This window comes from Epinephelus fuscoguttatus, linkage group LG20 (genome assembly GCF_011397635.1).
Source record: "Epinephelus fuscoguttatus linkage group LG20, E.fuscoguttatus.final_Chr_v1".
In the NCBI taxonomy this organism is placed as follows: domain Eukaryota; kingdom Metazoa; phylum Chordata; class Actinopteri; order Perciformes; family Serranidae; genus Epinephelus; species Epinephelus fuscoguttatus.
Window position 1 is genome coordinate 38604389 of NC_064771.1, and position 14846 is coordinate 38619234.

The following is a 14846-nucleotide window of genomic DNA, read 5'->3' on the forward strand; positions in this document are numbered from 1 at the left end:
ATCATGAAATGTTAAATGTAATGAAATGACACACATGTTCATAACATTGATGATAATTGACTAACAATATTTTTCTATTAAATAAATATAAGTAAGATACCTATTTTTTAATTTAAAGGAACACGTCACCCCTGAAATGATCCTTTTTTTAAATGAATCATTCACCCTGTGTTACACTGAATCTGTAAAGAAAACACTGTTTTTATCACACATCTCCTCATGGACAAAGAATCCAAAAAGAAAGAAAAAAATTCTTGATGAATTGAAGTCACATTTAACAAAAGCAAAACTACATCAAAACATCTGTTTACAAACTCTCACAACTCGTGCAGAATAATCCAAGTCTTATTTATCCAGTCGCTCAGTATGCTCAGTACTTCCCGAACATGACAGGGAACTGAACAAAAAGTGACACTTATCCATGCTCTCTTCAAAGCCCGACTCCATTTACAAATACAGTAATTTTACCTCCCTGAATGTGGAAGCTGCTGATCTACTGCTGCCGTCATCAGTTACGTAGTCGTTGGCATCATCGTGTGACTTTGGTGAATCTTAACGAACTACTTTGAGGCACTAAAGTCACAAAATAACACAAACAAGCAAACAAATGTGAGCAGCAGCGGACCAGCAGCTCCCGTGTTCAGCGGGGTAAAACTGCTGGTTTTATCAATGGAGTCTGGTTTTGAAGACAGCATTGATAAGTTTCACTTTTAGTTCAGTTTCCCGTCATGTTCGGGAAGTCCAGAGCATACGACTGGATAAATGAGACTTAGATTAGTTTGGTGTCTGTTAAACGTAGACCCCTTCACCTCAATTCATTCATTTTTTCAGTTTTTGGATTCTTCGTTCACTGTGCGGGCATGTGAGGAAAAACTTCTTTGCAAGTTCAATGTAACGTGAGGTTTTAATGGTCATTTTTTATTCAGACTTTTAAAGCTACATTATTTGATTTTCGTTATACTTATTTGATACAAAAATATTGTTATTTAATGACCATCAATCCCAGTTCGAATCCAGGGTGGGGGGCCTTTGCTGCAGAGTTTGCATGATCTCCCCCTTGTTTTCTCCAGCTTCCTCCCACAGTCCAAAGACATGCAGGTTAACTGGTGACTGCGAATGTGAGTGTGAATGGTTGTCTGTCTCTACAGCCCTTTTTAAACAGGAGTTGTGCAAATTTGCAGGAAAGCCCAGTCAGTCTTTTTTCAGCATTGGCAGTATAAAAACAAAATCGGGGAGTGCAGCAAAATGCCGCCTACCTACTTTTGTTTATACAGAATGTGCCTTTTTCGGGGCAATGGGGGGCGTGAGCAAGTAACAAAACGTGTAGCTCAGCGTGTGACGTAAACAGTGACGTGGGAGGGAAGCCGCGGCTGGTCAGTCCTTCGGTGATTCTCTCGTAAGTCGGCCCGTCCTTCACCGTCCCCGTCATCTGACGGTTAATGGCCTCTTCGTTTGCGAGGACAAGGAGGGCGCGCAATTCCTTGTCTCCCCAGTTGCTCATCTTTACAGTGTCTGTCAGGTTTGTGTTTCCCTCTTGCTACTAGCTGCTCGCTAATTCCTGCTATCAGCTGTTTCCTGTTTATCCACCGCCAGTGGCTCGCACGTGCGGCGTCATCAACAGCCCCTCCCACAAGTCATCAACAGCCCCTCCCACAAGTCATCAACAGCTCCTCCCACAAGTCATCAACAGCCCCTCCCACAAGTCATCAACAGCCCCTCCCACAAGTCATCAACAGCTCCTCCCACAAGTCATCAACAGCCCCTCCCGTTGCAGAAGGCCACTTCGGTCTGTTTAAACTTAAAAGGGTTCCACCAATATGTCTACCCAACTCGCCAATCCGGCTCTGTGTGTCTAAACGCTCGCAGCTTGCCGGCAAAACGGCCCAACATTCGCTGAAAACCTGGCAGTGTAAAAGGAGCTTCTGTGTCAGTCCTGTGATAGTCTGGTGACCTGTCCAGGGTGAACCCTGCCTCTCACCCAATGTCAGCTGGGATAGGCTCCAGCCCCCGCGACCCCCAACAAGATAAGCAGTTACAGAAAATGAATGAATGAATATCATTTACATTTAACATTTCATGATCGCTTAAACTACAAGTCGGCACCAGGAGCTTTAATTGTTCAGCTGGTGTGTGTTTGCAGGAGTCTGACCAATGGGAGCTCCTGATTCTGCTCTGTGGGCGGGACTTCATTTTTCTTACACGTCTTAAGAGTAAAGCGATGATGAGATAGAAACTGTAACGTAACTGGAACTGTGCAGCGTAAAGGCATTCGAGAGAAGTTTTCTTCACAAATTCAACATGACACAGAGTGAATAACTGATATATAAAAGATCATTTAGGAGGTGAAGTGTTCCTTTAAAGACTGAATTACGAAAAAGAATTATTAATTGGCAAATTCAATTATCTTTACACTTTGTTTATTAATACATCCTTTAACTGCACATGTGATTCTAAAAGACTGAATTTATTTATTTTAATTAAACCCTGTTAAAGTCTATAATTATTCACATATCACACACACTGTGAAAACAGATTGCAGAGATCATCTTGTCGTCCACCTGGGGCTCTAAGTGTATTCATATCTATATCTGCTGCAGTAAATAAATACAGCCTAAGTGCGATCGATAGAAGATAAAACCGCCTACCTGTTGGAGCGGCTCCTCCTGCTGCTGCTGATTCAACATGGTGAGACAAACGGAAAAAGACATTAGTAATGAGTTTCTGTCTGTCATGACTGATTAATACGCTCACTCACTGCAGAGAAATCAATACACAGCCCACGTACAGCATGTCTTCAGTTAATGCAGGAAGCCCAAAGCAGATAACTGTTAAATATATATCACTCACAAACAGATTAATATGCAAACGATCAGCTTCCACAGTTTTTTTTGTCTCTGAGAGTCTGACGTGGTGCAGCTGTACCACACCTAAGCTGCTACTTCAGCTGTTTTTAACATTATTCTGGCGTTCCCCACGACCGGGAGCGCTGCATCTGTTTAACAGATCGCAGGAGCCTTAAATCTGCCTGCGGCTTGGCACATTCCCTTCATTCTGAAACAGCCAGGATGTAACCATCTTTTTATTTTAAAAAAGGAACATGTTTGAGTCTGTTTATGATCATGGAAGCAGCAGAGTATCAAACATCAGAGCATGCATGGAAAACAAAGAAAGAAGCCAAAGAATAAACCCCGAGAAAAAAAAACACTCTTTCCCAATAATGATGCTGAAAGAAAAAGACAGTAAGCTTCATCTCAAAATCAGGACAAACATGAGAGCAGCTTTGTCGCAGAAACCAAAAGGAGTATTTCAACATTTATTTGCAATCTTGCAACATCAGACGAGAAGATGGACACCACTCTGATATCTATATGTTTAATATGAAGCTACAGTCAGCAGCTGGTTAGCTTAGCTTAGCACAAAGACTGGAAACAGCTAGCCTGGCTAAAGCGCCTGTTATATGTTGTTTGTTTAATCCACACAAAGTGTAGGAAACAACAAGGTTTAGTTTAATGGAGGAATTATTTGTCAGACTATTTTTCGATCACCTGGCAACCTCAAGATGACGACAGGGAAATCAGGAAGTTGCTGCAAGAAATGATCTGGTAAATAACCCTCCGAAAATTCACATTTTCAAGTTTTTACACTTTTGTGTTTGTGTAAAATTAATCACAATCACAATCATCATAAACTTCAATTAATAGCCCCGACTATTATTTCCTTACATCGCTAAAGTCAACAGGCCTATGTTCTGGGACAGGCTTCTAACTCCTTTCACACGAAACTGTTGCTCAGCAAAGATCAGGAAATGCAATCAAATTGTTTATTTAAAACAGCATGAATATTACGTCATCAGCATATCGACAATATTCACAACTTGGATTAATATTTATGAAAAACCCTTTTGCTTCTTTTGATCTGAGGACCCTTATGGGCTAAAGGAATGGACACGTAATTTGAGGCAGCAGTCAAAATATTACTGTATTTTCTATCTGATCTATTTTTGAACATTTTCAATAAACAGATTGTGGACAACAAAAGATCTACACAGTCAAGATTAGTGTTAGCAGTTCAATATCTGATGTCTCTCCTTCTGTTCCTGAGATTACGATGTTAAGTAATGTCCAGAAAAGTGTTTTATGCAGAATTATGATGTCACAGTGATGGTGACCTTTGACCTTTTGGATATAAAACGTCATCACTTGATTATTTTATCCTGTTTGACATTTGTGTGAAGTTTTGTCATAATCAGTGTCTGAAATCTTGAGATCCAAGTGGACGTTTATGTGAAACTTGTGGAAATTCCCTCGAGGCGTTCTTGAGATATTGCATCAACGAGAATAAGACAGATGCAACATCACACTGACCTTTGACCTTTGACCTTTGACCATCATAATCTAATCAGTTCATCGTTGAGAACAAGAAAATGTTTGTGGCAAATTTGAAGAAACTCTTCTTGAGACATCAGATTCATTAGAATGGGACAAACAGTCTGAAAACATAATGCAGCTGGCCATGTTTATCGCCTGCGCGGAGGCATAGAAATGATTTGATTTATTGAGAACATAATCAGTAGTTGCAGCCCTGCTCATATGGGCTGCCCAGTGAGCTTTAAGTCCTGCTTCGTGGATTGCTCCCTCTGCTCAGACCCAGGCTAACTGTTCCCCTGTTTCCAGCCTTTATGCTTAGCTAAGCTAACGAGCTGCTAGCTGTAGCTCTGTAGATCTCAGAGGGGTGTCAATCTTCTCGTCTAACTCTCAGCATCAAAGGAAATTTGTATAACTCCCAAAACGTCAAACTAGGAAAACAAGTGAAAGCAGAAGCAGCTGAAAAGACCCCAGGAGTTACCAAGCTGCCCCTCGTCTTCACACAAGAGCTCAGACACTTCAGCTCCAGCAGCGCCGTCCTCTGCAGACGTCTCTGCTGCAGGACAAATGGATGTCAGTCAGTCAGACAAACAGCAGCCCTAAACCTCAGCCTAATCTGACAGACTGTCCTCAGGTTTGCTGAAGCTAAATCTGCTCTGAGACGACATCCTGACCTCGTGTTGTGGTATTTCTCATGTTTTTAACAGATCAAGGAGCTGTTCTCAACCTGATGACCCTCCTTTCCACTACGCTTCAGACTCACTGTCACTCTCAGTCTTCATGATCAAAGCGTGACTCGACCCAGCCTGGACCGGAGCTACTGTGACTAATTCTTACAAGCACAGAGAGACACTAGTTTCCATGCTGGTCAGGTGAAGCAGTGACTGTTCAGTGTGCAACAGGCTCTTACTGCACTGTGTTTGCAGTGACAACACAGGCACCAGCAGGCTGCACATATCAGGAAAAGCAGGTTTAAAGCATTCATTAGCAAACAGAAGCAAATTCAAACCAAGACAAGCTTAAAGTAACAAAACGGTAGAAGTGAGGTGGAAGAAAATCAGCAAAGTAAGATGAACGTTTCTTCGATTATATCTCTGAAACAAAAACAAAGTTATTTGCAAAAGAGGAGAAATTAAGAGCAGATAAACTGAAACATGCTAAATGAGGGTTAGCCTGGGTTCATGAAGGCTTTGGTGTTTTAAGCGTCGTGACATGAGGAGTGCAGGAGAGCGTACCAGGTTTCACCGCGTCCTCACAGAGTTCAGACACAGGTTTCACCCCGTTTTCACTGAGTGCTGCGTCATCCTCTGTGAATCAAAGGTAAACTGGAGGTCAAGACGGAGCTTCACTGTGACAGAGGCTGACATTTCTGTGAAACAGTCTTAAAATCAAACGTTCATATGAACTGTGAGGCAGAATTAAAAAGGTTAAAAGTGTTTGTGCAGCTCTGTGTCAGGAAATAGACAAGAACAAACCATTAAAACCTATTAAGAAAAAAAGGCATTAGAACAAACTAAATCTGACACCACCTTTAACCAAATGCTTTCATATTAAATAATGTGATGACATGTTGGCAAAGAATCATGTTTTTACATAATAAACACTCAGGGGATTCCCATCAGCACATAAAGATGTAAATATCAAAGCAAGACAATCACAATATTTCAGCTATTACACAACATTACAACGTTAGAAATCCTGACATCAGTAACAACATTATTAATGATGGAGCAGCTACATCAGCAGACAGTCTTTACCGACTCATCTTTGCCAATTTTCAACCAGTCTGTGTCATCGCAGTGTGAGCAGATGAACAGTGTCTGGGCTTCCCCCTGTACCGTGGTGACTGGAGTAATTTTGTAAGACCCTTGTGAGGACTTCAAGACTGCATTGAAAGTACAGTATGTAGCCAGAACATCTTTTAAGGTCTGGGTTGTGTATTTGAACCTTTATTATTTCTATAATGAGACCGTCTTTCTCAAAATGTCCACTGAGACGGAAGAGATGAGTCTAATTTAATGATACAACATAATACCATACGATACGACGTGATGAGATACGGTGCGATGTGATACAACACGATACGATATGATACGATACGAAACAATATGATACGATGCTATACGATGCGATGCGATGCGATACGATATGGTACAATATACTTTGTGGTCCCCGTAGGGAAACTTGTCTTGGGCTCAGGAGCGGCACAAGTGTTGCTGCCTAGGATAATAGTCCAGAGGAAATGAAGCATACACCATACTGAACACATACTACTACTGCAGTTGGTTCAGATCGAGGTCAGAACATGATCTGCACCAGAATTCGTTTGTAACCAGACTGAGACCACCTCTTCAAGAAGGTCTCGTTCTGGTTGTTCTGGTGCGCACCTGAGTGTGTTTGCTGTGTTCACACCTGCCCAAACGAACCGTACAGAGGGGGCAAACAAACTTGAGTTTGATTTAACCAAACCAAACAGGGCAGGTGTGAAAGCAACCTAAATTTGGACATTCAGTATCGTCAGCGTAGAGAATGTGTGAAGAGTCAGTCATATTAAATCTTCATTCTGATATAGAGAGCTGAAGTTAAACCAGAACTTCTGTTTCAGAAGTCAGAAAACCTCATTCAAAATCCCACTGACACATTTACCTACACTAACAACAAATACTAGTCCATACCCACTGAGTACAGCATACCATACCATGACTTAGTCATACCAAACATTAGAAACAACACCAACATTGGTCCACAGGGGGAGCCACAGCGATCGGTCGCATTTTAGCCATTTTGAAGCATTTTTCTGTTGTTATAGCGCCACCCAGTTGCCAATTAGAGTTAAATTTCTCCAGTCACCTTGAGGCGTCCTGTTCTACATATCTACCAAGTTTAGTAAAAATCCATATGGCGGTTAGGCCTAGATAAGAAATGAGCTCTCTAGCGCCCCCATTTTGTTTGATGGGCTCAATAATGGAGGGGTCCCCTCAGATTATGTGTGGTCATATGCCTATAAAGTTGCGTGGTGATGGGTGAAACCCTTGAGATGTTCTACACCTTTATGTGATGAGCCACGCCCTCCGCAATATTCATTGCCTTATTGCTCCCTAGATTATGTTCACCCAGTTTCATGCAGATCGCTCAAACTTCCTAGGAAGAGATCCATTTGAAGTGTTTTTCAACAAATTCAAAATGGCGGAAAATCTATATAAGCGGAAGTTATGGGTTCTTGAGGCAAATGTGTTCCTCATGAGGAGAGGCATCTCTGTGCAAAGTTTCATGTCTCTACCACATACGGGGCATGAGATATGCCCATTCAAAGTTTGACATTTCAATGGGTTGCTATAGCGCCCCCCTTTGGCCAATTGATGTAATATTGCTTCATTGGCATCCTCCCATGACCCTCTACCACTGTGCCAAATTTCACATGGATTGACCAAGTCAGTGAGGAGAAAAACATGGAACACACACACACACACACACACACACACACACACACACACACACACACACACAGAGTTTTCGTCATCATACAGTAAGACGTTAAAATACGACAGTAGGTCAAGACACTCGCTGCATATGTTTGGATGAGGATGTTTTCTGTGGGGCAACAAGCTAATGTTGCTTAGTCAAGTTCTACCTCCACATTTTTTTGTAAACAGCTTTCACCGTTTAGGCGGTCTGACTTACAGGATGTAGACGTGCGTATAAGCTCGCCATCGGCTGCTGATTTCAAACACAATTCTTCTTCTCTTCTGCTATCTGTGTGTTGCCATTTTTTAACCCCCATCGATGAGATAAACTGGTGTCATACAGCCCAGCCTGTCTCCATAGTCTCCTTGGAAGGACACATCCTACCAAGGAAGGATCCTTGACTTTGAGAAACACCATCTCTCTTTCTAGCTGCTAAACACTTGCACCAACAGCACGTTCAGCAGCTAGTCTCTAACTGTGTGTGTTTGCTGCTGAGCAGGTGGCGTGCAGCAGCTTTTTGGGGCGTCTTGTCTTGAAACGACACTATAAGAGCGCTAAGAGTGAATCAGGACATTAAGTTGTGGACTGGACACATAAACAATGAGCTGAAACTCAACATGAAGCTCCATAAAGACGAAAAGCTGCAGATTCATGTTCTGTAGGTTCATCCCTACAAGTGACACCTTATACATCGTCATATTGTTATTTTACAGATATTGACTGTAGCGTAGCGCTGTCTCTGGGGAACTCCTTATTACTCTTAAAGTTACAAGATCCAGTTGTAAGTCATGAAGCTCTCACTCATCACTGGACGCTTTATTCCAGGGCTGGTCGGCCATCTTTGACCTTTGGTCACTGGTGTTTGTTCATTCATAAAGCCACACTGAGTAAACTCTCTTTGTGCATTAGTGCTTTATTGAACAGAGATGTGACTGTAGCTACAGTCTGAGATCTCAACACAGTTGGAGCTGGGAAGGAAAGCTTTTATACGCTCTGCTCCTCTCACTTGGTCTCTGCCTGGTTTTAAAGCTCTCCTAAGTACAAGGATGAATGAGTCGGTTGGTTCTTGTCATTGTGCGAAGGTGTTGTAATATTTCTGCATGTTACTGAATATCTTTTATTATGTTGTTATTTGGCTGTAACTTTCTGTGTGCTGCTCTCTGGGCCAGGTCTCCCTTGTCACAGAGATGGCTGATCTCAGCTGGTTAAATATGGGTTAAATTATAATTTTTTATTTATTTATTTATTTTTTAGATATTTTTTGGGGCTTTTTAGCCTTTAATGTACAGGACAGACAAGCATGAAGGGGGGAGAGAGAGAGGGACCGACACGCAGCAAAAGGCCACAGGCCGGAGTCGAACCTGGGCCGCCACGGCAACAGCCCTGCACATGTGGCGCCCGCTCCACCACCAAGCCACTGACGCCCCGAAATTATAATTTTAAAAAAGTCAACTGCTGTTTAATTTATGGAAGAAATTACATTTTAAACGCAAACTCACATGCTTCACTGCTCTACATTTCCTCTAAACTAACCACACGGCTAACGTTACACTACCAACACTACACTGTCCAGCTACTCAAAGAGATGAAGGAGATACTCACTCTGTGTTTCCCCGTTGATAAATGTGCCGTTTACCTCTGCGGACGCACCTGACTGTGTGTGCGGCTGCTTCCTGTTTCTACGTGAGATGATGAGAAGTGGAAACGGGGAGAACGACTGCACTAGCGAGGGCTGTAAACTGGGGAACGCTAGGCTACGTACTAATTGGCCATACGGTTGATGAGAGGGGGTGAGAGGGGAGAAACTGAAGCTGATTATTAGCTCCAACAATCTGTCTGGACTCTTTATTATTTATTTTTAGAAACTCTGCAACTGACAAACAAGACATTTATGTCCACGTGACTTAATAACCCTGTCAGCCTGTGCTGCATTAAAGGCCTGATTGTTTGTGATGTGAATTGGGGGGTTACAGTGACACAGGATGGAGACAGCAGCTCGTTCTGACCCAGATGCCTGGATTACAGAGCGCAGTGCAGCTGCAGTCGGGCACTCAGGGCCAGTCAAGCATGTCTTGTATCCATTATGTAAAAGCAGGATTAAAACAAGGCACAGTTGAAGCTGTGCAGCTCGGCCTTCGATTCTGTGCAGACCACAGAGACTTTAAGGAAGCTGATACGAATCTTTATAATTCACTTCTCTGAGATAAATTTAAGAACATGTTCTGGGATTAAAGCGCTGACATGAAGCCACAGTGACTGAGCTCAACTTTAACGTCTGGGCCTCAGAGTTTATCAGCTGGGTCACATGACTAGAAACATGAACCTATCAGCAGACAGAACACACACTATAATGTAGTTATGAGGACACTTTGAAGTGTTTAGGAATGAGTAATGTTTAATTATAGCTCCTCAGCTTAAGACACATTTCATACAATTATGACTTACTTTTACAATTGCATGAATCTAATTAACACTTAAAACTTGGAGAACTCAGTGTCTTCGTTTAAAACACTCCTCAAAACATATTTTTACAGGAAGGCTTTTTTACACTAAATCTGTAATTTATTTTTATCAATTTTATTATTTATTTATTTCTACTCCACACTCTGATTTATCTGGTCTCAGCCTATGTTAAATGTTTTAATTGCTGTTTTTATCTTGATGGTATATACTATTTTATTTGTCTCACAAAGCAATTTGTAACTGTGTTGCTACACAAATAAAGTTTATTATTATTATTTATTACAAGAGTAATTTATGGTCCATTTGTTAAGGTTTATGGACAATAGGGGTGTTAAAATAAAGTGTTACTAAATAATACATAATAATATATTTGCTCATAATAATATCAGGTGTGATCCTCAGCCAAATGTCATGTTATTATTCTAAAGAAAAAATGTTAATCAAATCAGTCAGCATGTCTCCAGTCACAGTGAAGAGGAGCTACAGTCCCAGCTGGACGAGGACATCTAACTGGCCTACTGTCCTTGTCCCAGTGTACAAGCACGGGAGGGGAATCCATTTATTGAGCCAAGTATGTGCGACTCCTCTACAATAGGTGGAGATATGCCCCCTTTCAGCTTGTTAGTATTGGACCTTTTTCCTGTTGACCTATTACGTCACAGACCAAACAATGGACAAACAAGTTAGCTACGGTTAGCTAGCAGCTAACTGCTACCATGGTGGACAACTTTACAGCTCTGTACATTTGGTCCGTCCAAAAAGTCACGGCTCTGGATGTAGATTTCTCCATGTTGTTACCGGCTTCTTCTTCTCTTACACATTTAATGCTATTGGACTTGATTTTTATAGTTTTTGTTCCACATATTTCAATCCTCCAATGTCTTCTCTTAATTCACTTATTTCCTTCTTCAATGCTCCAGAGTTCCCCGCAGTTTGCATACAGAATTCTCTTATTTCTGTCATTATCTCAGAGAGACCCAAGATGGCCCTGTAGCTTCAGGTTGATTTTCCTCATGTGGACTGTTTGCACAGCCTGTTTCTGTCTTTCTTTCATGCTTGTGACATTTTTCATTTCTTTTTTCTCCCAGAGAGAAATAAAGGCTTTAAGCTGCTCACATGCTCTTTTGTTAAATTGATTTTAAAATTCTTTCAAAATCTTTAGATTGTTTGCACCATGTTTAGACAGCACCAATGCCGAGAGCCATCTTGTTTCCTTGCTAAGAAACAACCATGTCTGGTGGCTAAAACAGCCGCTGGAAGACACAGCGATGACTTCCTGAAACACAGCTGGTGCTGCTGTTTGTTGGTCTTGAACAGCGGTGTGTAGCTCGGCTGGCGTCTCCATAGAAGACATTTTTTTTTTATTATTATTATTTTGTTTATTTCAAATTTGTATAATTTTCCATATTGTGACAAATATCTATTGAAAATTATCCTTATATTTCATGTCAATAATACAAATCAATGCCAGCTTAAATCTTTACTGCGCAGGATTTATGTTACTGTTTGTGAACTTGCTCACCAGCAAAAGTGAAAGTAAAAGTCAATGTCACTCTTGTTTTGTATTTCACCTCATTACACGTGCCTTTTTGTCTCTTGGATGCCTGCGCATACAGTTTGGCATCTGGTTCCTACCCTTTTATAAAGCCCTGACCTCACCTGAGCACTGTGGAGGTGCACACCTATAAACATCCCTAACACAGGAAATAAGAAGCAAATCCAGGCAGAGTCCCTGCAGATAAAGACATACATCACACACTTCAGGTGGGTCACAAGTGATGATTGAGAGGGCAAGTTAATATCTAATGATCTACTGTTGGTCATGTTTCATAGTATGATTATTTAACCTTTGTGAACTTTTTGACTATTGTTTGGTCATTTGAGTTGTTTTAACAAATGCAAATCAGTAGTATATGACACCAACTGGCATGTAAAGGGTTAATATTTGATTCAATCATGATTTGAAAAACATTTTAATAAAAAGAATGAAACAAAAACCCTGGAGGAACTGATCAAAAAAGTCATAATCTTACCAGGGGGAGGGTGGCATTACGTATTTTTGTCATAGGAGGAATTTAAAAGACTTTAAAATCTGACATTGCACTCAAAATAAATAAACAAATAAATAAGATGCACCAAAATCAGTGTTGTGGGTTATGATTGAGCTTTGTCAGACTGGTATAATAATAACAGAATAAACTCATGACCTGTTATTTTCTTCAAAAAACTTGATATGTTTTGTTTTAAACAAATGTAAATCAGTGGTATATGACACCAACCTGCATGTAAAGGGTTAATATTTGATTAAAAAATACTAAAAGTATTCTAATAAAAATAATGAAATGACAAACCCTGGAAGAATTAATCAGTAATTTAAAATATGACAGATATGATCCTTTGACTCAAAGGTGAACATGTTTATTTTCATGGGCTCTCAGTATCCATTCTAAACTTCCCTCTGAGCAACTGAAATATTAACTTGTTTTCTCTTGGACGTGATTTCTTGGATATTAAATGCATTTGTGTTGCAGCTGCACATAGATCAACAATATTAAAGTGTATTACTGTCACCCTGTGGAGCTGTGTTCTTCAGGCTGGAGAGAAAACTGTGAACAATCTGTTGTAACCTTGGAAACTGTCGACAGTTTGTCGGCTGGAAACTCAAATATTATTCATAGAAATTAATGTTGTGTATTTTTAACAGTTGACTGATGAGACGCTGGTTTTATCTGGTAAACTCCTGTTTTAGATCCTGTCAGGACATCAGAGCTGAGCCATGATGTAATGATAAGAAGATAACACCAGTGATGTCATTAGGATTATGTCATAGAGTTCAGGCTGACAACAACACTGCGAGAAACAACCGAGGCTCCCGCAAAAAACACAACGTGACGTCATCCATCAAGGTGCAGTGTCGGCCAATCAAATGTGTTCAAGCGATTTAAGGTCGATTACTTTGCAATATGAACGCCATATTTCTGCTGTTGACCTCTTACTGCTGCAGTTCTGCGTCTGCTAAACCTGCAGACTTGTGATTCTGTTCCTCAAACTGGACTTCCTGAATAATATTCCATCATCAGTCCTTCGGGCCTGAACAGACACTTATTCTGTATCACATGTGTGTGTGTTATCACAAATTTGTTGATTGCATCAACTGAGGAAGCATCTGTGTGTCCACCACGCTGGTGTGTCTGCATTTTGGCTGTATTTTTGCAGTCTGAGGATCCTCCTGAGGAGCTCCCCCTGAGATTTCTTCCATTTCTTCCCAGTTAAAGGCTTATTTGGGGAGTTTTTCCTTATCTGAGTTGACACAGTGAGGACAGAGGGTGTCACGTGCTGTACAGACTGTGAAGCCTTGTTATTGTGTGCTATATAAATAAAACTGTCTTGACTCATGTCTGACCTTTCATTTTGGCGTCTCCGGGGCTTCTGTGTCCCATCTGGACTCCGTTCTCCTGGTGGTGCTGGTCGTTGATGGTCATGTTGGCTAAGGAGGAGCTCATGGTGTCTCCAGAGCTGTAGCTGTTGGAGGTGTTGTTCACGTAGTCCATTGCCAGTCGCAGGTCAGGCTGCAGAGGAGCAACAAAAAAAGATCAGGGCAGAGTTAGTCCAGGATGTGTCAAATGACAGATAACAGGTTGTACATGCAGAGCAGCTGACCAGGATGAACACCTGGTTTTAAGGATTAAATATGATGGCGCACTTCATGGACACTTTGTCTTCCGGCGTGCAGAGCCCAGTCCGTCACCACCAGATGTAAACAGACACTGAGTCAGTGAAAACCAGTTATTTATACGTCCTGACGTGGGGTCGGCGCTTCATGTTACAGCCTGACTGATAAAAATAGTCCCTGCTGCCCATGTGCACGCCGTCCTCACTGTCATTAGCTGAACTTCCTAAACAACCACCTCTGAACAAGTGTGTTTCATGTAACCGCCACATTTCAACACTATTATCACCATCATTAACACGCTGATACTCAGAGAGGGAGGAAGCATTCAGATGATTCACTGTAGTATAAGCACTAATACCACTCTGTGGAAATATTCTGTCACAAGTAACAGTCAGTTGAAAAATCTTCTCTGTGACTGTCACACTATTATTTATTATATCATGAGATTATTGTGACTCATACATTAAAGCTGGGATACGCAGTTTAGTTTTGGTGTCACTGGGCCAGAATCCATAATAAACTTTAAGCATATTGTAATTCAAGTGATCTGAGAGAACACCAGACTTCTGCACCTCCTCTTGGCTCTGTTTTCATGTCTTAGATCATCTAGCCTGTGACAGGAGACTTTGGCCAGTCACAGGTCATTTCAAAGAGAGGGCGTTCCTATTGGCTGTTCTGCAAATGCAAATATTTGCGCACATCCCTTCAGATGGTGAAAGTCTGATTCATAATGGAGAATCCTGCAGAGAAAGTTGCTGCCTGCACTGCAAAGCAGCCCAAAAAGAGGATGATGGACAAATCAAACAGAAAGTCTCAAAGAGAGTCCGTCTATAAAGAAAATAAAATGTGTCAATGACCTTTGGGTGACGTCCGAAAGAATG

General features: G+C 41.3%; 1 protein-coding gene across 24 annotated transcripts in view; it reads right to left on the reverse strand.

Moving 5' to 3' along the window:
- mapta (microtubule-associated protein tau a) overlaps nucleotides 1-14846 on the reverse strand; it is a 58402-nt gene that overhangs the window by 26709 nt on the left and 16847 nt on the right. For 12 of the 24 annotated variants that reach the window (XM_049562795.1, XM_049562788.1, XM_049562797.1 and 9 more), the window contains exons 2-5: nucleotides 13696-13861; nucleotides 5600-5671; nucleotides 4846-4920; nucleotides 2646-2672 (exon numbers count right to left, since the gene is read on the reverse strand). In XM_049562795.1, the coding sequence (XP_049418752.1) occupies nucleotides 2646-2672; nucleotides 4846-4920; nucleotides 5600-5671; nucleotides 13696-13843 (322 nt within the window). In that variant the 5' untranslated portion in view covers nucleotides 13844-13861. The remainder of the gene's footprint in view (nucleotides 1-2645; nucleotides 2673-4845; nucleotides 4921-5599; nucleotides 5672-13695; nucleotides 13862-14846) is intronic. The other 12 variants (XM_049562789.1, XM_049562798.1, XM_049562796.1 and 9 more) reach the window with 5 other exon arrangements.